The sequence below is a fragment of the Anastrepha obliqua genome, chromosome 4 (assembly GCF_027943255.1).
Source record: "Anastrepha obliqua isolate idAnaObli1 chromosome 4, idAnaObli1_1.0, whole genome shotgun sequence".
NCBI classification, from domain to species: domain Eukaryota; kingdom Metazoa; phylum Arthropoda; class Insecta; order Diptera; family Tephritidae; genus Anastrepha; species Anastrepha obliqua.
The window spans coordinates 64,655,649-64,678,516 of record NC_072895.1 but is presented as its reverse complement, the minus strand read 5'-3'; the positions used below and the strand labels follow the sequence as shown (position 1 = coordinate 64,678,516).

Genomic DNA, 22,868 nt, shown 5'->3' with positions numbered 1-22,868 from the left:
GTCATTAAATTTTATTAAATGTAGCTTAACTAGTTTTAAAAATAATTGAATTTAAATGCCCCCCATGCTCGTTGACACAAGTGCGGCATCTTAGTAAAAAGTTGTTCATTGCTGCTTTGAGAGTTGCGACAGGAATAGCCGCAATTGTTGCCCGAATGGATTTTTTTAGTTCATCCAAATTTGTTGGCTTTGTTTTATAAACTTCTTGTTTACATAAACCCCACAAGAAAAAGTTAGGTGCAGTAAGGTCAGGCGACCTGGGGGGCTAACGAAATTCGGAGTTTCTTGAAATCAGTTTATTGGGAAATTTTCGTCGCAACTCTGTCATAACAGTCTGGGCTATGTGAGACGTTGCCCCATCTTGTTGAAACCACACAGAGTTGAAAGGAATTCTCTTTCGGCGTAGTTCTGGATAGAAAAATTCTTTCAGCATTTTCAAATAACGGTCTCCAGTAACCGTAACGGTGTGACCATTTTCTTCAAAAAAATAAGGCCCGACAATACAGCGTGAAGAAACCGCACACCACACTGTCACGCGAAGAGGATGCAATTCCGTCTCGTGGAGTATCTGTGGGTTAGAAGTACTCCATATTCGACAATTTTGTTTGTTCGAAATGGGCCTCATCAGACATGAAAAGGCAGTTTAACATGTTTTGGTCTTCTTCCACCATTTGCAGGATCTTCTGGCAAAATTCCAAGCGAATCGGCAAGCTGCTGCATTCAGTTTGTTAACTATTTGAATTTTGTAGGGAAATAAGTCTAAATCTTTGTGCATTATTGTTTGCAAAGACTGTCGGCTGACACCAAGTTGAGCAGATAAGCTTCTTGTTGAAACCCTTGGATTGCTTTGTATAGCTGCAGCTACAGCAGCGATCGTTTCCTCCGTCCGAACCGGTGGGTTTCGATGATAAGGCCTTCTTGCGACTGTTCCTTGCTCAGCAAAATTATTCACCAGTCTCATTATGGTCCATCTGCTCGAGGGATCGCCGCCAAACATCCGCCTGTACTCTCTCTGTACCAAAACTACGGACTCCAGTGCGTGATAGCGGCGGACTATCTAAATTCTTGTTTGCGTGTCCCAGTTATCCATTTTAATAAATTTTAAAGATCAATCTGCAAATTAAAACAAAAATGGAACAGATAACTTAATAAGAAAAAAAGTTATTCAATTTTTTTTTGGTAGCGGCTTTCATCAGCCACCCTGTACTTTAAACATCTTCTTTATTAATTTTAAAACCACATTTAAGAAACGCACGAACTTATGGACTGACCTGATATATATTTTCCTTGAAAGTCAATACACTTCTGCATTCGCTTGAACCAATTTTCAAATCACATTTGCCACTTAAAAGTGGATGCCTCCAAAACGATTAGGTTAAAGGCTTCAACAGCTTTTTCAGGCGTTGAAAAACTTTACCCCGCATTTTATTTTAGATTTTCGGAAACAAAAAGAAATCATCAGGTGCCAGATTGGGGCTGGAAGGCGGATGATCCATCAATTAGATCTTTTGAGTGCTCAAAAACTCACTTGTGTTGTGAGAGAGCCGATTCGTGAGAGCTCGTATTGGCTTGGTGAAGGAGGATTCGTGTCCGGCGATTGATTTTCTTTAATTCTTCGAAAACTTATAGCAAATAGTTGTGTACCACTCAGAATTGTCTGATTTCAATTTCTTTAGTGGTTCAGTTGCGACATTACCAGATTTTCCAAAAAAACCGGTTTGAAAACCTATTTTCTTTGAGGTGCTTCTTCCGCGAACAACTTGCAATTTTGTTTCCGGCTCATATGCATAGACCCAAAATTCGTCGCCTGCTAAGAGGTCATAGACGTGCTTTGAACCACCATCAATGTTTCTTTGCACCAATCGGCACGAGTACTTTTTTGAGTTATTGTCAATTTATGTGATATCCAACAAGAACAAATATTCTTGGCGATCAAATGCACTTGCAATTGAATTTATGTTGGTCCCACTAATGCCCAAATATGCCTCTATCTCCCGATATATTACATGATGATCTTGCGATATCAACATGACCTAACAATCGTTTTAGGACGGCCTTCACGAAATTCATCCCGCAAGGATCGACGGCCACGTTGGAACTTGTTGCATTAGCGTTTCAAAGTGGCTGAATGTGGTGATCCAACGCTATAAGGCGAAGTAAGTTGATCAATGCACTCCTGTCTCGATAATCCACGTCGAAAATCGTAATAAATCATCACACGAGTTAATTCCATCTTTTGGGCGAGATAAAGTTTATGAAGTCATTGAAAACAAAACAAATAAAGCTTAGAGGTGAAAACGTTATCTGCAAGTTTATGTTAAAATATACTGTGAGTCTGTGAGTATGAGAATTCTATTAATATGCATATCAAAGGAAATAGAATACAACCAGCTTTGAAAAAAATGTTGTTTACTTTTACCAGGAGAAATATTTATAAGGTCAGCTGCCTAAAATTACACGTATTTGTAAAATAGTTGAGTCATACCAGTTTTATTAGGCCATACTTGTTAGCGCCGAATCTTGCTCGATAACTTTGTTGTTGCTTTCGCGAGCGAGCAGAGAAGTGGCGAATAGAAGGTCAATAGTGCCCCATTAAAAATGTTTCCAAAAATATCCCTGAAACTATCTAATGAATTGTTTTAAAGAAATAGATGTTGAAGGTAGTTATATGTGGTAATACAAGGTGTTCGGTAGCAGAATTAGGAACTAAAAGTTTTTCCAATAACTATTACAAAGAACACAAGTATTTTTTTGGTTATTGAAAAACTTTTAATTTAAAACCTAATTCTGCCACCGGACACCCTGTGCTTACCCCAATTTCCAGCTGATTTATAAAAACAACAAAAACAGTTGAACTTTTCTCCTACGAAATAAAGTATACGCAGTGGATACCCCTGTTTACGCTTCTCCTTCGCAACTTCAAAGCCTTTTATAAAATTAAAAACTGAAACTTGAATATCTTCAAGCAAAGGGTGATTTTTTAAGAGCTTTAGGAAAGTTTTTCAAAAAAACACACGTAAAATTCAGAAAAATGCATGAAATTTTTATTTAAATCGATAGTACAGTCCATATAATTTCATGTTTGAAGATTATTTCATGCAAATGTTGACCGCGATTGCGCTTCAAATGGCCCATCCGCTTAGTTCAATTTTGGCATACTCTTTCCAACGTTTCGGCCGGTATCTCACATATAAATGCTTTAATGTTGTCCTCCAATTCCTTAATTGAAGCAGGCTTATCTGAATAGACATGAGCTTTAATATACCCCCGCAAAAAATAATCTAAAAGCGCTATATCGCACGATCTGGGTGGCCAACTGACAGGTCCCGAACGTGAAATAAAATGTTCACCGAACTCGCCTCTCAACAAGTGCATTGTTACGCGTGCTGTGTGGCATGTGGAAACCACATGTCATGCAAGTCAAGCTCTTGGAATTTGGGCAAAAAAAAGTTGGATATCATTTCACGGTAGCGCTCACCATTCACAGTTACGTTACGATTCGCAGCGCCTTTGAAGAAGTACGGTCCAATGATACCTCCAGCCCATAAACCGCACCAAACTGTGACCTCTTCTGGATACATTGGTAGCTCTTGCGATTCTTCTATCTGATCTTCACTCCAAAATCGACAATTCTGCTTATTTACGTACCCATTGATCCAAAAATGAGCTTCGTCGCTGAACACAATTTTTCGATAAAAAAGTGGATCCAAACTTTCTTAACAGAACACGCATTTTTATAAGAAAATTCAATGATTTGCAAGCGTTGTTCGTTTGTAAGACGATTCATGGTTAAATTATAGACCAAACTGAAGATGTTTGACAGTGAAACAAAACACGAAACGTGCGTCAGCTGTTTAAACCAACTGTTTAAAAAGATAATAGCTAAAAGATCACCCGTTATATGCGAACTATTGCGGTGTAAAAATAACAAATCTTATCTCGCCATAAATCTAGCATCTTTTTGCCAAATGTTAACAAGGTCTACATTTTAGTTAAGTGAAAGAGGTTCATAGTACATCACATGACGATATTTGAAGTAAACTGTCGCTATAAGGATATAATGAACCAGTCGGTAACTAGTGAATATTGAAAGAATAACATAAAGATTGCAGTTTCATGATAAAATCCATAAATTTGTGGGCGCACCCGAAAAATGATTATTAATCCTACTTTGTTAGGGGAAGAAAAAATTTCAATTCAGATAGTTTCTGAATACAATAATAGTTTCAACAAAATGTCAAAAACTGGTTCCAATCTCAATTTTTTTCAGTATCAGCTAAAATTTGTTGGCTAATCGGGAAGAAAGTTTCCTTCGAAAATGGCAACCTGCTTTTGAATATTCAGGAGTATTCTTTAGAAAAGGACGTAAGTTTGCTTTCTTATTTTCTTATGTTAGTTATAGGAGGTTCTTTATTTTCAGCTAAAACCGTATTCAGAATCCCACTACTGATTTTTTTTTGTTTTGCGTAGATTGATTATGGATTCCTAATTGCATATTTAAATAGACAGACGCATACACATCGAGAAGGCGATTGGGTCTTCCTTCTACTTCAATTTGTGACGAGCGTCTTGATATTGTCCCCCAGTTGACAGTTGAGTCTATGCTACCAGAACAACGTACAATCATAACCGGCCAAAGCGTTCCCCAAAAATGTATAATGAATATTTTATGCAATACAAATCAATAAATACGGATTACTATGGAGTTTTTCAATAAAATATAATATTGTATAAAATAAGCTGTGTGAGAAGTATTGATGAATTTATTTTTCTATTTCAAAATCTCATATGACATAGTTCACAACTCCATCGCGGCTTCGGACGATGATAAAGCCCTACTACGTAGATCCACCTGACTTTGTGGAGGGGATCGGTCAATTGTAACTTATTGGCATACACCTACCTGTGACTTCAACAAGCCCCACTAGAAAAATCTAGAGGAAAGACAACTAAGTCGTTCAAAATTTGTACATCATTTCAAGCAACAAGTTTCTCAGTCATGTAACCTGCCATTGTGGTTTGACATCATTGGCTTCTCTATGTGAAAGCCCTATATACTCGCATATAATTTTATTTAAAATGACTGACAAGAAAACAACTATTTTTGCTTTATATGTATGTACTATCATAATTTGTATATGTAATTGCTAATAGGTAGGTACTTTATTTCTCAAAAAAGTAAACAAAACAAATTAAAAATTAATAAAAAATTATTAAAAAATTAATAAAAAAAATTAAAAATTAACAAAAAATTGAAAATGAAAAAAAAAATTAAATTAAATTAAAAAAATTAAATTAAAAAAATTAAATAAAAAAAAAAAAATTAAAAAAATAAATTAAGTCTAAAATAAAATGCGAATACATTTCGTTAGTTGTAAATCTTTTTAGTTACAAGCTTACATATTTTACTCTTTACACTAAAAACAAGTTGCATACAACAGAGCTATAACCATCTTAACTACTCATATATATTATATACACATATGAATGTTAGTATATATGCATTTGTTCCGTTTATCCACAGGACTCTTTAAAAGCGGCCTTATTTCAAGCGAAAACTAAGCATATACAGTATGTATATACTAAACTCAACTCCAAAATATCTTCTCTAATTGAGCGTCAATATTTTATAACTACACAGGCTGTTGTATATATGTATATATATATTTTAGTTGCCAATTTGCTTCGCCAATGGCAAACATTGATCATAGTTAAGCGAGCGTAACAGCAAAGTAAACGCGTAATTGCTATTTTTTACCCATTAACCAAAACACCAATTCATTATTGTTACAATTTACGCTTTGCCAAAATTGTAAACTAACGCAATAGAAAAGTCACAGTAATACGCTGCCACTAACAGTTTGTAATACTGACTCACTTACTTACTGTTCCCCATTTAGAATAGAATAGACTAAACATTTAAAATGTAAAAAACTAACTCTAAAATTATTGCATCCTCAATGCCGGACGACTCGCCGTGCAGTGTGGGTATTAGATGGTCGTCCAAGGCGTTCATATAAAGCGGAGGAAGCTTATTGCCGCGTGTGCCAGCTTCATAGCAGACCTGCAGATCGGTAAATGTATGAGTAAGTTTGCATTTTGCCATTTAAACTGATACCTACATTCTCCTGATGAAGTGTTGCACGTAAAGCTAACTTCCGACTATCACTCGCTACGAGTAGGTCAAGAAACGGTACTAGGGCAACACATGCGCTGCGCGCAATTTGTCCTGCCATGCGCGTTACGTCCATAGAAGTGGCTGCTAAAGCAGACTGTGCAGAGACATACCACTCGTCATACTATTCGAAGACAATAAAATGGTACATTCATTTTGTTTAATTAGTGCAAAAACAAGGTAATCGGAACTCACTTTAAGTATATAAATATCTGTCAGCCGTATAGCGTAGTTAGCATTCGCATAGTTAAAACTATCGTGTACTCGCATACTGGAAATTCCTTCCATCGATTTTTCATCAATAGGTGATTTTACGCTGCCAATTAGAAATTTATTAAACATTAATTTCTTCATTTTACTGTAAATTTTCCGAATTTACCCAACATTAAAATCTCGGTCATTCTCTACCCATTTGATGCTCACAACCTCAGTTTGCTGATCATCGGCATCCACCGGACCGCATATTATTTCAACATCTTTTTGATTCTGTAGCGAATTTCGAATTTCTTCCATTTTACTGGGCAATACTTGCACCATTAAACCATCTTCAACGATGCTGCATTTCCCAGTAAGACCACTCGTACTTTTTAGAGACTCATTCAGCACAAAAAAACTAGCGCCAGTGACTGTTAAAGCAAAGAAATAGTAAAAGTGGCATATTTTATTGATATGATTTTTTTGTTTGCTCGAAGAAATTTAAAATTTTACTACGCTATTCTGTTCCCAAATGATTTGTGCAAAATGGGATTATCTTCTAAGGCACTTTTTTCTTTATGTCGCCACTTTCTTATGTGAATTACAAAGCTAATTCGCTAACAAAGCTTCTCTGATGCAACTCAAAAGGTCTGACTCACCTTTGCGCGGCTGTCCGTGTATATTGATGGCATGTGTTGAATATGCGTACATTTCAGTGCCCATATCATTAACATTTTGCATGCATACCAAATGTCCATCTGCTGTTTTCGAAAAATTCCCACCAAAAGCTAATATATGATCACTGGCGTTTTTGATTGCTTTAATAACGTCATCTTGACGATTGCGTGGTATCATTACCGTTGGCTTTCTGTCTTCCATATGTATGTACATGCCCTTGATGCAGGGCAACGTATATGAATAATTTCGGAAATCCTAAAATGCATATAAAAATTGTTCATACACAGGCTTAAACCGATCACATCAAAATCGTATTAAGCGCGAAATTCGCTACTCAAGTGGCTTGTCAAACCAGGCAAAAATTCCGGCGATGGAAAATAGTAGTTATTTATCGAAAAATAAGTGAAATTTGAACTTTTATTTTTAACCAAAAAATAAGTCAGATTTTAATTTATATGTTTGACTGTCAAAGTCTAAATTTTTTTTACACAAAAACAAAGGTCAACTTTTATCTTTCTCTTTTTTCGACTGAAAACAGCAAAAGTTATTTATTTATTAATTGAGCCCTTGAAATTACTACGAATAGCACAAAGAAGCTTAAAACCGATTACATGTAACAATTTCAGAAACTAAAAATATGGAATTCAAAAGATTCAAAAAAGCTGCGCTTCAAAAAAAGAAGTCAAGGGAGACAGTATAACTAATAGCATTGAATTCACGAATAGATCGAACACTAGTAGTATTAGATAAATAATTAGTTCCCCAAAGAACGGAGGTAAATTACGAAGAGGGCGTTGGAGACCATTAAATTTTTTTCGTTCTAACAAACACCGATAATCAATTGCACTAAGTAAAGAACATGCTTAGTATAACCCTACGATTCTCAAGAGATTTAAGGTTTATGAGAAATAGACGAAAATAATATGAGGGTACGCGTTCACCAAAAATTAAATTGCGAAAAGCAAATACTCGTATAAGAAACCTTTTTTTTAACACGATCATTCTGAAGAGCCGTTAACTACCGGAAATTCCACTAAATCATCTGCGTAAAATAGGAATTTAGTAAAAGAAAAAGAGCGACTGTGACTGCCTACACTCATCGCTAACCAGACCTAAAATGTTGTGTTTGATGAAGTCATACGTGTGTAGTGTATGGGAAAATTAGAACAAGTATTTTTGAAATAGGTTGGACAAGCCTTTTACGTAGTGAATTTCGAGCTTAACTCACCGCTAGGAAATTGATTATTGTCTGCGCTATTTCGGCATAAACCGATTCTCGATTGCGTATAGAGATGTGTGGGCAGGGATAGTATCGATACTGTGCGCCCAGTCGCAGCATCAGACGTAGTGGAAATACTTTGGCCCATGGCACTTCATAGCGGTGGATAAGAATGCCTATAAGAAAGGGCTGCTCCGGCACTAAAACACCTTGTAAGCATTGGAACGTGGCGCGTATAAAGATGAAACCGCCATAGTCCCGCGTGCCTAGAAAATTGCTCGATCGGGGGCTGGTATAAGACAGTTCGGCGATAGGATTGCCCAACTCAGCGTCACGATAGATCTCGTAAAGGTGAACAAAAATATCTTTTGGTATTGGTGCCGTCGCCGCAGAGTCTTTATTGATAACGGACGTATTTGTTTGTGGTTCAAATTCTAATAAGATAATCAGTTCATCATTGCCAACATGATGCATACCACATGTGGTGAAGTTGATGACAGTTCGATTCATGCAACATTTCACTGCAAAATAAGAGAATTTTATTACCTCCTATGTTCTCATAAAAACATACTTTTTTGTACTTACGATTTAAAATTTTCACATCCACAAAGAAATTCTTTTCTAGCGCAAATCTAAGTGTCTCGCTTTCTAAGCGTGCAACAAGTTCTTGGTTGTTAAGAACATCTTTATAGTCAAAATCACAATTGCTTTCAGCTTTCCGCAGACAAATTGGCGGCAAAGAGTTGTTGTCACCTTGTGGAATGAAGCAGCCATTCTCATCGCTACCGGATGGTGGTAAGCGTTTTGTCCGCAAAACCGCAGCCGCATCGGTTGCCTTACTACCACTCGTGGAGTTTTTCAAATTACTTGATACTAATTTAGAAGAACCTTCGAATAACGAAAAGTATTAAGTCACCATCCCTTGTTCTTTTTGCATAAATTTTGCATATCTATACCTTCATCCCCTTTCTGAACAGCTGTCATTGTTGCCGCTGCAGCCAGTGGTGGTATAGAACCGCGAAACAGTGATGCCACCAAACCAATCGCCGTTGCATCACTATTACCTCCAGATCCACTTGGTTGAGAACGCGCCGGCGTCGGTGGTTTATTTGCTACACCGCTGCTATTTCGTGACTTATCCCCATGTTGATGTGGTCCACGACGCGCATGCTTGGCATCTGCCCACTGATGCTCCATGCTAGCCAAGTCGCTACCGGGTGCAATACCATCACTAAACATAACACTTTTCCGTTTACGACCTTTCTTGCCGCCATCACCACCGCCATTCGACGAATTCGATGAGTAACTACTCCCTTCTTTTTTAAGCACACCAACGGGCACAATAACAGATGGTGGCTGTACATTCTGTGCGCTCACCTGCCTGTATGGCGGAATGGTGGAGCAGTACTCCATTGGATTGTTCGGATTGGGTGAGCGTACTTGGCCCGCTGTTGTGTTAGACTCTGAGTTAGCACTTACAACTGCTGCTAAGACTTCATCGTTCAATCCACTTGTGCCCACCTCATTGCCAATAGCGCCACCACCCAGTTGCCTTTGTGTAAGTATAAGAAAACATTGTAAGCATACACGCGACTCGGCGGTATTGCTGAGGAACTCCAATTTGAACTTTTGAGAACAACAAACGGAGCAGAGCACTTTCCCACAGGCACGACAATGGTGACGACGCTTAATCATAGTGAATTTGGCATGACACTGCATGCAGCCGGCAGCCATATTATCTGGCACCCAAATTGGAGGCACTTTGCCGAGATCCGCATATGGATCACTATATCCCGTTGCCTCCGCAACTTCGCCATTAGTGGTCACCCCGTCATCTGGGGTTAGGGTTGGAGCAGAATTACTAACGCCAGTACTTGGCTCGTTCGTAACAGTATTATCTATGTCGAGCGTTATGTTCTGTACCGATTGCGTTCCAGGCGGTGTTTGGCCAGCATTTTCATTTAAGTTGGACTGCAATATAGGCAAATTAAGTGATGTCGGACGTTGTGGTCGCTGAGCCGCGCTATCGCTGTAAGCGCCCTCATCCGTACTGCCGCCTTCATCGTCAGCATTTTCTGCTAAAGCTTTTCGACAATTCTCTTCTGTATCTGCCGATTCCTCTTCATCGCTTATTCGATCGCCCCCAATGACGCCACCTTCCAAGGAACATTCAGAACCAGTGTACGATGATGCAACAGAATTGGACGATTGCGGCATATCGGTGTCGGCCTGTGCTGCTCCTATAGAATGCGCACGTATTTCGGAAAACTCAACAGTAGATGCCTGAGAAAAACTGTCTGCATTTAGATAATCATTGCCGACACAACCCTCTACTGTCTCGTGTGCATTTTTTAGTACTGGACTGGCCATATTTTCCGACTCGTGACTTCTGTTGTCATTTAATATTGGAATTGCTAAAGCGGCTGTCTTGATATTTTCTACTGATTTTACCGATATTGTAGATGGCAGCGGAGGAGGTGGTGAGATACAACTGTTTGTAACATCCAATTTAGATGCATCGTTAACTTCACTAGCATCATCTATGTCCATTTCCTGCAACATGCTATCAAGTTCCGTATCCGAGATTTCATCCATAGTTGAACCGAAGGTAATGGGATGCTGCAACACTTTTATAGGTTGCTGTTTCAGCGCCGGAACCACACTTTCCTTTTGCTTATGTTTGCCAGTAATGTCGTTGTCACTTACGGCATTTGAAGGTACCGATTTGTTCATATTGTAGATTGATGGTGGTTCCTACAGAAATACCAAAAATCTCTTTTAAAACTGTTCGTTATCTGACTAAAATTTATATTTTCAGACTAAGTAAGTTAAATAAAAGGTAATTTATATTTTTTAAGCAAATCTTACCTCAAGCACCGGATTATTTTCCTGAGCCCCGTCAAGCTGCTGGCTCAACAATGAATTACTCGTCGTTTCCGACAAATCTTCTAGTATATTTTCCAATACTGATGAGGCAGTCGGTAAATTAAGATGTGAATTTCCAGTAGTCAATGATATAGATGATAAGCCTACAGCTATATCTTCTAGTCCGGCAGTGCTTTCAGCTTGGGGCGCACTCACTACATCACGTTCTTCTACATCTTCATCTTCTACATGCAACTCTACATCAATCGTTCCCTCTACCTCCTTATCATCATCATCGTCTTCATCATCTCCATCTGGTTCCAGAACGCTCGAATGCACTGGCAGTAGTGCATCTCGATCTTCGCTTACTTCCTCAGGTGTCAGTGGGGCAGAATGCTCGTCGGTAGTGGAAACAATTCCAGGAGATGGACCTGATGAGAAAGTCGATGACGACGAGGTTGTTAACGAATCAGACGAAAGAGGACTGTTATCAGCCGCTTCGTTCACCTCATAACCAATACTCCGTAAATGTTTAGAATTTTCTGTGAATTTATGTATGTCATCGCTTGCTTCTTCTTCATCCTCGCCATCTTCATCGTAAACTTTGCTATGGGCTAGTGTTGTACGACTATTAGTGAAAGCGTCAAATGAATTCACAACCATTTCATTATTCGTTGCTTTTTGCAAAGTTGCTATTGAGTTTCCTGAATATACTGCATCATCAGTATCTTCTTCCTTGTTGGTTGTGTCTGATTCCTGCCCCGTATTCATGTTATTTGAAATGAGTCGACATTCTTCGTCATAACGCTGCGCTGGCGCAGATTCTAATGACTCCACATTTTTCTGATAGTCATCCAAACTGTTGAATACTTGGGAAACACCTACAAATCCGCTTTTGTGAGACGTGACATTTATACTGCCAATAGCAGCAGCATTATCACCTTTATTTGCATTGCTTAAAGACTCCGCCGTATTTTCTGCTTCGGGCGCATTTGCAGCTGAAGCAGTTCTTTTATGTTCGTCCGCGGCCTCCCGCAATTCCAAATTATCTAAAACTTGATCTATATCCACTAGATCCATTTTAGCGTTTTGTTCGTTGTTGCCATTTAAACTAAAAAATATTCCAAACAAATTGTTTCAAAATTACAATATCATAAAAATTACGCAAATTAGGGCTTTGTTTGGAATGTCAATTCGAAAACAATGCTAAATATATAGATATATACATTAAATGATACGGGTATATTCCACAAAATGACTTCTTTATAATGATAATAGATCTAATATTAGAGAAACTTCGTCGGAGAACGTGTATAAAGGGAAAAATGTAATTAATCGCAAAACTATCAAATCTATGGTGTTAATCAGTTTTGCAAACTATGTACACATACAACTGCACATTTCAACGAAAAGTCGCAAATAGACGATGTAAGCACTCAGTCGTTGCAGCGGTTAGCCCACTGTTCCCCTACACACATACTACTGCAGCAAAAAGCCAAAAATTATGTCAATATGATTTTTGTGCAGCATATATTTTACACACATGGATTCACGCAGGATTTACTAGTCCAGAAATTATCGTGCAACTTATCTGCCAACCAATATACCTTTTTTGGATGAATCATGTTCTGAATTTTTCTATTATTTATAAATTTTCCAACACACTCAACTGTGCGAATTATCAAACATTACAAAGGCCTCTGCATTGCTTACAAACTGTTCGAGCAAGTAATCGTTATCTAGCCAAAGCAAAAGGATCCACTTGCTTTATACGATCTCTTAATAAGGAATGTTAATAGCGGTCACATACCAAAAAATTGGTTCGAGATATTTAATTGTGAGCTGCCGAATATCGCTTAACAAATTAATTTCCAAGACTTTACGTTTTTAAACAAAAAATGCATTTGTATCTGCAGATAAAAAGATGCCGGGTTGTAATTTTTTAGTACTATAATAATAACAATAATACCGGTTTATCAGTCCCACTAAAAAGTATGTATTAATGAAAAAGGAGCTATTGAGTTAATTTGATTGGATCAGTTATTGAGCTCACGTAATTGCAGAGATTTGTTTACAGTTGTTTTATTTACAGACTATTTTTTATAATCTCTTAGTCACAAAAAATTAAAAGCAGTTTTAGTCAACTTAATGTAAATTGTATATATTAAAGAGCATTTTAAGTTTAAATGAGGTGAACGTGATTTTAAAACACATGCTTTCTTGCTAAAAAGTGTGCAAAATTTAATAAATTGGACGTAAACAAAAACAATTAAATTAAAAGCGAAAACGAAAACTCATAGATTACTACCCTTTTTGAATATGTCAACGCGAGCATAAAAAAATATATTAAAAGTGATGCGAGACTTTCTCAACTGGATGTCGATAATTTTAATACACCGTAGAGATTTCGTAAAACCGTAGCTTATTATTTAATATAAATACTAAACAGTAATAACGGTGAGCTTCCGATTCTAATCAACCTGCTACTCCACTTCCAAGTTTATATACAGGAATCAGCTGGCACAGGGTGAACTTATTTATTTTTGTTCCTTGCGTGTAGTTATATTTTTATTTCATGTGGATGGCTCTGTTTAGTCCCATTTTAGGTAATAGTTGGTCTTAGAATGTTTATTACCAAAAATTTAACATCTGTTTTTAAATTAAAGTTTGGATGCAAATAAATTATGTTTTATCTCACGTCTATAACAACGGGCATATATGTATATGAATAAATTTTGCATGTTTCTTCAATACCGAATACTTCGATTGCATCTCTAACTAGCATAACTGTCAAGTTACAGATACTTTTATTTTTTCTTTTGCTTTGGTAACTCTTCGATTTGTATCTAGATACTCTGTGCAACGAATTTAGTTCACTATTGTGTATATTAGTGATTTTTCGCTACTGCTCCTCTTAAATACGCCATCCAACAAATAAGCAAGATAAATCATTACCTGAACTTTTCTTAACTAAATTCTTTCGGTATTGAATTATAAAATTAATTTATACATTTGGTGACGTATTTGGAAAACGGTTACAGAAGCTGGATTAACGCTTGATCAAAAGTAAATCAGTCAATTCCGAAGTCTATTTATGTATTTTTCTTGGACAGCAACATGGAATTTACCAGTCCGGAATCTGAAGCGTCTGGATTGATACGAATAATGGGTATGAGAAATAAGCATTAAATCAGACAGACATTCATTTTGAAGATAGCCCAAGTAAATGCAGATGTGACGACTTAGAAATATAAAACGCAGAAAGAAACTTAAAATAAATATATACCATATACATAAAAAGTAGAAACTGCGAAAATAGAAACTAGTCCGGGCGAAAAAGAAGTTGCGGTGGTATAGCATGGTATAAAGAATACAAATCATTATTCATGGTGTACGGAGAAGGAAAGTGCCAATTCCCCTGCCTCTATACAAAAATAGAAATGAAGCTATTTTATATGTTATGTCTAATTGTGGATGGTGAAAGTCCTTCCGCTACACTGCAAAATATGCTGTTCACACTGACCACTCGCTCTTACACCTCTACAGAGTTTCCGCGTGGAAAGCAATTAGGGGAATGTGTAAATAAAAATAGCAACACTCACAAAACTTGCTCAGGTGAAGCCTGAGACAACGATATTTGTTGCTACAGTTTGGTTTTTTTGTATTCTTGTGTGTTTCGTGTTTATTTATTAACAACAAGCTCCAACATAAAATTCCCAACATCGCAAGGCGCGCAGTTTCCATTCTGTGCTATAATTGGCGTCTATTTGGTGAACTAGATACGTATTATAAACAAATAATTTTCGGCAATCACTTTAATAATATCGAAAAACAAATCTCTGTGATTATAAGTTAAGGCATATTAGAAAACAGTGTACATACTGGCTACAATAAAAAAATATGCGAATCATTTCGCCGAGTATACGAGGCATCGAGTCCTATTGAGCTTAATCTGACAAGTATTTCAGGAACTACTAATAATAATCACTAAAAACGTATGAGAACTTTTTTTTAATTAGTTCTTATTGTTAGATTCTAACCTTTCCAATTTCATAAAATACACGACATAAACTACAAGGTGAATATTAAATATTATTACTTGTGTTGGCTGTTGCGACCTTTACAGAAGATCAGTATTAGACGCGTATTTTTAAACTTGCCAATAGCCAATAGAGTAGATATTTTAGCTGGAACTTCAATGTCGTTGTTTGCGTTTTCAATGATTTCATTATTTGTGTTTACGGTTTTTTGTTTTCCATCTTGCTCAAATCATTGATGAAATGAATTAATTGTAGGCCACTAACCACTAGTGAGTGTTTTATTTATTTATATATTTTTCTTTTTTTCCAAGGGCGTAATTGTCTGATTTTCAAAGCAAATTTCTGTATCTACTAAAGGAATTAGCTGTTTTATTTATTCATATTTTCTCCTATTTGCAGATGCGTTTCCTGCAATAATTACAAATTGCATGCTTTTGCGCAATATGGCATCAGAAGTCAAGAACAAGTAAGCAGCTGTGGTCGCAGTTGCAGTCATAAATCTGTATTACACTTATGCCGATTGAAAATGGAGAATTGTAAAAACAACAATCGATCAACGACAACGCTGCAGCAGCAAAACCAACATCAGCATGCAGCTTCAACTTCCGCTGGGACTATCGGCAGTAACAGCAACTGCCCGACTCCGATCAACACAGAACAGCCGCGAAGCGCATATTTTGAGTACGCCCCACCTACACCAGATCCCGGGACTGACTATGACGACATCAGTAGCAGCAAAAGCACGCCTTATTATACACCACTGGAATTTATCCAGGGCACTTTTGATTTTCCATCACCCACCAAACTGGAGCACATGGAGGATATAGTCGAGCTGTCTAGCCAATCTCCACCAACTCTTGAACAATCGGAATTGGCTCTGCAACGTAAAACTCCTACGCCAACACAAACGGCTACGTCGCGTTCATTGGTAGGAGCTAGACAACAATTGTCCAGTAGTACTTCGCCTATAGTGTCCAGAAAATTGCGACGATTTTCTCTCAATGAACGGCGTTCTTGTTCACCTCAGCAATTGTTGATAAAAAATGTTGTGTCCGCATCGATGGACAGCAGTTCAGAATGTGTGTCGGCATTAGCAGATAAGGAAAATGCGAAACCATTTCTTAGATCAGGGGTCTCGGACAGGAGAGACACCCATTTGCTCTCGAATAGCGGCAATAGCTCTCCGATCGCGTTAACGGACGCTGATTCAGCTTCACCAAAGATTATCGACTTAAATATGGCCGGAGGCAGTAGTAGTGGTACACGTCTACCCTGTTCACCAAAATTATTGGCCTCGCTAAATAATCTGAATTTGACTGCTTCACCACTTGGCGTTATTAGCTCAGCGGGATATAAAAATGGCAATTATTTTAAATTTCCAGAGATCGACCAGGTGGTGCGTGAACAATCTGGTTTAGATCCGCAGTCTGACGATACAGGTGACAATCAACAAACTCGAAGCAGACAACGCAGCAAAGAAGCTAGCAAAGATCGGCTGAAATCAGTTGCTTATGGTAGTAGTAATTTAAACACCAATTTCAACAGCAGTAGTCAAGATAAGGTGAACATGGATGAATGCATAACCGCAGTGGCAGCAAAACCAAATGCAATAGCGTACACCGCAGTGGACAGTAAGAAAAATCGTAAAAACAAAAATAACTTGACTATAAAAATTACAGATGTTCCCTGTACAATGAAAGGACCAAGCGGGATCGCGTCCGCTTCACCTTCACCCACGCCAAAACCGAAAACACCAACCATCAAAAACACCAAAGAGAAAGCGCTGTCACTTGACTCGGCCGCGCGAGATTCCGAACTTACCATAATTGTCTCGTCCGGGGGGCGAAATGATACGCATGGGAGTTGTGACGAGATTGACGCTCAGACGCTTCGTCGTAGCTGTCTTTCCCTTCAACAGTTTATGCCACGTAGTGTGAGTGGCGCACGTTTCGAGCGGGTCGGTGGTGATCGGAGCTTACGACTTCCATCGACGGCCACCAGTAACCGATCAACTTCACTGTCCCAATTAGCACTGCTCGGCGATGGCGTAGTCGCTACACATTCGCATTTGCAAACCCAATCCCTATATCCTAGCAGCACTACGTCTTCAGTGAAAACACCGCTGAGTGGCAGTAGTTTTCCTCGCACACCACGTCGACGGCTAACAGGTGGCAGTAGTGGGAGCAGCAATGCGTCTACCGAGTGGTTGGCGGCTTATCACCGCAACCGAAACTCTGCAGATGCTTATGGCAGTGCTGTTACTGGTGAGGGAGATTTACTCAATCATCCACAAGTCGATATTGAAACTGTGGTAGTGCTCCAGGAGGAAGCCGGTGATGAAAATCCTACAGATAATAACAAAACGCTACTTTGTGCACCTTATGCGCCTGGAGTAACGACACTAGCTCTTACACCACATCGCGGCATGTACAAGCATAACGCTATTTTGCATGCGTCAAATACGAATTTAAAAACGCTGCCTGAATTCCTAACACTAGTTGAGTTCTCAACTACAACAGGTACACCTGGAGCGCATCAACCACACAAACAGAAGTCAATGGAACTTCCTAGTGTCGCGATGCGCCCCAAAGCGGGCGCGTCAGCTTCATCCACCAATTTGCTCCAGCGGCGCGGCTCTAATCACAGTCTTACGCTGAATCTGCACGGTTCTTGCAGCAATCTTCTTGGTAATTGTCGCAGTGGCTTAAGCGTCTCCAACTACAGTCTTGGCTCCGCAGTGAACAACTCCACAACAAACCTTAACTCGAAATCAAGCTGTAATCTAGACTTGAGCGGCGCACCCATAACCAATCAGCCACATCCCCGAGCTACTACGACACAAGGCACTAAACAAAGCCTCTTTCGTCGGCGCGGCTCCAATCAGAGTCTAACGCTCACAAACTTAACAGCAGCTTCATGCGGCAATCTGAACTCTTATGCGAGTCAGCATTCGTTAAACAAAGTTACGCGTACCACTTCGTTCATAACATCAACACAAAATACGACGAGTAATGCTACACCAAAGAGGGGACTATTAGAGCGACGCGGTTCCAATCAGAGCTTGACACTGAATATGGGCAGTTCATTTGGCGGCATTGGCACCGAACGACACGTGCACACTAGCAGCAGTCTGTACTTAGGTGACGCTTGCGCCCAGGAAGCCAACGTGAATGCACTGCACTCCAAACCATCATGTGCACCGCCTACACCGCATCGGCGTTTTTTCAGTAGCGAAAGCCTAAATCGTGGTTCCACGCCCTTCGCGGATTTAAATCAAGCGCATCGGCGAAACGCTAAACAAGTTTGTTTCGGCTCCGTATCCGATCTGAAGCCTAGCGCCAGCATGTCGGTGGATTGCGACAGTGGCAATGGCACCGGTACTAGTAACCAGTCTTTACAGGGCGAAATGCGTCGGGACAGCTTTAATTTTCAGGATAGCACAGTGTGCTCGTGTACTGGTGTAAGAAACATTATGACGCGTCCGTTATCACCGCAAAGCACAAGTGAAGAGTTCAAGATCTACTTGGCCAATATACAGATGTTGCAAAACGCTTCCAATGCCCTTAATCAGCTCGATCTAATCAAACTTAACTACATTTTCGACAACAGCTATGCGTCTAACAACAAAGGCTTGGCAGAACAAGCGGTACCCATGCTAAGCGTGCGAACCAATAAAGAGGCTGAGACGCCACCGGGAATGCGCGTTACTACCTCCGAAGACTGTGAAGTAGACGAACGCTATTTGTCCACTGTGCAGCTAGTATTGGAAACAATACAACCCGACGACGACGAGCAAAAGCGAATCTTTTGCGACTTGCATAAAGAGTTTTGGGATCTTCCGTTAAATCATCAAGAGAAACCAATGGTCTTCGGTTCGCAGGCAAAGAATCGTTACAAAACAATCTTGCCAAACGAAAATTCACGGGTGCTATTGGAAAAGGAGGGGAAGCAATTAGCAGAATTAGCCGAAGATATTCGCGAAGAGCACACACAGTTGGCCGAGCATATATCACGGCAGCTCAACGTATCAGACGAAGTGCCCTATATTAATGCAAATTACATAAAGGTAAGCGGCAACTCATCCATAATTTGTTGTAGCAAATATTATCATGCCATTATTTTAGGGTCCAGATTACACATCTAAATGTTACGTGGCTACTCAGGGACCCTTGCCGAACACGATCTTCGAATTCTGGCTAATGGTGTACCAGAATACACGTCGATATTTTCAAACCACCAGTAATAAAGCGGGGACGGTTCCATATTATCAAAAAGTCATAATGCTCACGAATTTCGCCGAAAACAATCGACAAAAATGTGCCGTCTATTTCCCCGTCGAACTAAACGAAATACTTATAACGACAAGCTGGCATGAGCTCGTTGTACCCACTGCAGAAGCAGTGGACTTCTTTAACGCCTATTTGTTGCAAAACGAAACAACTCCACCACCGCTACATTTGCCCGATGACGGGACTGAACCTGAATTGCACGTTGGGATCGAGTGTTACCTTGCAAAAGTGAATGAAGAACTGCAGTTATTTCTGCCATTGCTGCAAGGCAACTACTTTGTTATCAAAAATATTGGAATCGTACGCAAGAACGGGTTTTCAATACGTAAACTGGTCATATTGTATTGCATCAATATTGGGGCGAGTGCGGAGGAATGTGGTGATGGTGTAAGTACAAGTCGAAGTACTCAATTGCTAATCAATCGGTTATATTGCTACCATTACTGGTATCCCGACTGGCCTGACCACCGTTCGCCGCGCGACATCAATACACTACTCGACATCTGTCTACATATACTGAATCTTGGAAAATGCGAATCAGAATTCGAAGCATTCGACATGGCTGACGAAGACATTATTTCAGTTTTACAGCCACATCACGCTTCTCATGTGAGCGCTCAACCGATAGACTTATATCAACAGGACATATTCAATGCCATGCAACCACTGCCGGTCATACATTGTTCCGCAGGAATCGGACGCACTGGATGTCTAACAGCCATACTGAACGCTGTGCGCCAGTTAAGGCAATCATTCGCCTATTCGCTAACTACAATGGCCGCGGAGGCTCGCAAAGAGCGGGAAAGCAGCGCTGGCGCTGGTGGTGAGTTAGCGGCACAAGCATTGCTGAGTCCAGTTGACTTTGAGTTACCCGATCAGTTTGTGGCAGAGGCGCAGTACGCTATTGCCACGCTTAACGGTGTGAGCGACACTGATAGCAGTTTCACGCGCAATACCCTCTACTATGTAAATTACATACTGAGGCGGCGACAAGAACAGCAGCGACAGCAGAAGGAAAGTAGCGAAAGAGTTCCAGGCCTGACGAGCAATACGGACTCATTTAAGTATACTGAAACGGATAAAAAACTCGATCCGCCTGAAAAGATGAATGCAGTCGATTTAGCAGATGAAAAGGAAACATTTCCATGGCCTTTGCCTTCGCTGAATGAACTGCCTAAAATTCCTGACATTTTCGTCGACGTGCTGGGTATTGTTTGTAATCTGCGTTTACAACGTGGTGGTATGGTACAAAATTCAGAACAGTATGAATTGATACATCGAACCATATGTCTATATCTCAAGCGTACGTTTGCGTTGAAGCGTTTTTAAGGAGGTATTAATCACAAAAAGTTCACACAGCTTAAAAGTTACCAAATTCTTCGTAGCACTTCAAACAGTTACAAAAGGCAAATTGCCCAAAATTTGTCGAATAACATGAAAAATATGTAAACTTCGAAGAGCATTGCAGCTGACAAACATTTAAGCAAACAACGATTCTATTATTATTTAGGATGTTATTTGCAGCAAATCGCTTTCAGTGTTTATGTTAAAAATATTAATGGGCTAGTCTAATTTTAATTTAAATGTTTTAATTTAAACGAAAGAAATAAGTGGTAGTTATTATTTTTTTTTTTAATTTGGACTTGATTGGGTTTAAAGTGTTGGTAACTTAATTTTTTTTTGTGTTGATAATTAAGAGACTACTTATATAAAGTAAATCAACGAATATATCAAAATCACTTTTTGTTGAAACATAACATATAAATCTATGTTAGCGCGAGTTATAACATTCGAATTATAATTAATTTATTTTTCACAAACTGGTTTTTAGTTTTTAGTTTTAATCAATTCGCAATTCTGAATTTTTTTCAAGCTTTTAGTATTTATGTAATTTTATAAATAATTAATTATTTGGGCAGCATATTACTTTTAAAATTAAATAGTGGCCCGAGCGTAGGCCAAAAAACACCATAAACACGTACTCTGATTGATAACTTAAAAAACTATCTACCTTGATTTTTTTTTTTGTCAATATATCAAAGCGGTAATGCTTAATTTTTTTTTAATTTTGATACACTCGAAAGACGAATTCCATAAACCAAATGAATGCACTCCCTGGCCTCAGTAAGCTTCTACGCAAATGTACGTGAATACGAAAAAAAAACAAAGCGCAGCTCATTACTAAATATGTGCAGATATGCTGCACCATCACTATAACGCAAAAAACGCATAACAACAAAGGGCAGTCGGAACGAACGGTATTTATAAGTATATTCGGCTAAGGACTGTCACTTCAGCAGTATTCACCAAAAATTCATGGCGAATATTCTATGCTGTTAAAAACAATAACAACATAAATCATTGAGAAAATTAAAAAGTTATAATTATTATATGTAACTGTTGTTAGAATAAATGTATGTATGTATGAATTGTACGCATATTAGCTAAATGTTTAAGTGTGTAAGTAAATTTCAAACTCGAATTAGCGAATAGTATTTTTTTCCAATTTTCAATTTGCATATGTATATATATATATTTGTGTATGTGTATGATTAAATATAGGTTTTTTGTACGCGTTTCGTTTATACGCTTCAATTGAACACGATTCGATTAAATTCGCGACACGGCGACACTAAAAATAATTTTTAAAGAAATCATTCAATTAAATTCAATTTAAACCAATATGTAGTAAATCAATCAAAGCCAAATAACGTTAAACACAAAAATCTGATTTACAGAAAAACACATTTAAAAAAAAAATTAAAATATATTATATGAAGGAAATAAAGGAGAAGTGAATGTATAGCGATTAGAGTATTTTATTTTTCTCTGATCACTTTTCGATCCATAATCAGTCGGTTCTTTAAGTTGAGCACGTTGACAGCAAAATTGATAGAATAATGCTTTCATATACATTCGTTTTTATATCATAAACAACAACTTAAGTTTCGATATTTTTTTTACTATAAAGATTTTTTTCTAAGTTTCTAAGCGAATGGACTAGTCAAAAGTAATCAATAAATAAATAAATAGAAAATACACCTAAATGTTCATTTGGAAATATTTCCCCGTCGTAGCCGACTGCGCACTCACATATATCACCAAAAAACTTATAATAACCTGTTCATGAAATAATTTGTCGCAATTGTTGGAAGTTTTGGTGTTCATGTATCCAAAAAACTTGCAAAATAGGGGAAAAGTAGAGAGCAAAATGACATTTCATTTCGAGGGGAAGTTGCAAGTTTTTACTGGAGAAATTTTTGCTTGAAAGAATTTGTAAGTAAAAAAAACAACTGATCGCAAAGTAAAAATAAACACGAATTAAAATTTGCGAATTGCGCCAAAGTTCTAAATCTAAATAAAAACTATGGTTGAAATGAAAAATATAAGTAAATATATTTTAGATA

The 22,868-nt window shown here is 38.3% G+C and overlaps 2 protein-coding genes across 7 annotated transcripts; one reads left to right on the top strand and one right to left on the bottom strand.

Moving 5' to 3' along the window:
* Positions 1–5,348: 5,348 nt before the first annotated feature.
* Positions 5,349–13,046, bottom strand: LOC129245943 (zinc finger FYVE domain-containing protein 9). Of its 2 annotated transcripts, none has more exons than XM_054884395.1 (10): positions 12,943–13,046; positions 11,136–12,243; positions 9,224–11,021; positions 8,853–9,155; positions 8,277–8,788; positions 7,030–7,303; positions 6,555–6,801; positions 6,371–6,491; positions 6,123–6,299; positions 5,349–6,064 (listed from the first exon to the last, which is right to left on the bottom strand). In XM_054884395.1, the coding sequence occupies exons 2-10, from the start codon at positions 12,210–12,212 to the stop codon at positions 5,912–5,914; spliced, it is 4,662 nt and encodes a 1,553-aa protein (XP_054740370.1). In that variant the 5' UTR covers positions 12,213–12,243; positions 12,943–13,046; the 3' UTR covers positions 5,349–5,911. The 2 variants fall into 2 exon arrangements, with proteins under 2 accessions (XP_054740370.1, XP_054740371.1); XM_054884396.1 differs by having other exon boundaries at positions 12,740–13,041.
* Positions 13,047–14,007: 961 nt separating this feature from the next.
* On the top strand, positions 14,008–21,427 carry LOC129245941 (mucin-4). 5 transcript variants are annotated; one of them, XM_054884391.1, is made up of 3 exons: positions 14,008–14,301; positions 15,572–19,238; positions 19,297–21,427. In XM_054884391.1, the coding sequence occupies exons 2-3, from the start codon at positions 15,699–15,701 to the stop codon at positions 20,788–20,790; spliced, it is 5,034 nt and encodes a 1,677-aa protein (XP_054740366.1). In that variant the 5' UTR covers positions 14,008–14,301; positions 15,572–15,698; the 3' UTR covers positions 20,791–21,427. The 5 variants fall into 5 exon arrangements, with proteins under 5 accessions (XP_054740366.1, XP_054740368.1, XP_054740367.1 ...); XM_054884393.1 differs by lacking the exon at positions 14,008–14,301 and adding an exon at positions 14,815–15,127; XM_054884392.1 differs by lacking the exon at positions 14,008–14,301 and adding an exon at positions 14,815–15,210.
* The last annotated feature ends 1,441 nt before the right edge of the window (positions 21,428–22,868 follow it).

Excerpts from the sequence above, each read along its gene's own strand:
- LOC129245943 (XM_054884395.1), bottom strand. The coding sequence starts at position 12,212 with ATGGATCTAGTGGATATAGATCAAGTTTTAGATAATTTGGAATTGCGG. Across the intron at positions 9,156-9,223 it reads TGTTCAGAAAGGGGATGAAG|GTTCTTCTAAATTAGTATCA; the intron begins GTATAGATATGC and ends CGTTATTCGAAG. Across the intron at positions 6,492-6,554 it reads GACCGAGATTTTAATGTTGG|CGTAAAATCACCTATTGATG; the intron begins GTAAATTCGGAA and ends TCTAATTGGCAG.
- LOC129245941 (XM_054884391.1), top strand. The coding sequence starts at position 15,699 with ATGGAGAATTGTAAAAACAACAATCGATCAACGACAACGCTGCAGCAG. Across the intron at positions 19,239-19,296 it reads TTAATGCAAATTACATAAAG|GGTCCAGATTACACATCTAA; the intron begins GTAAGCGGCAAC and ends CCATTATTTTAG.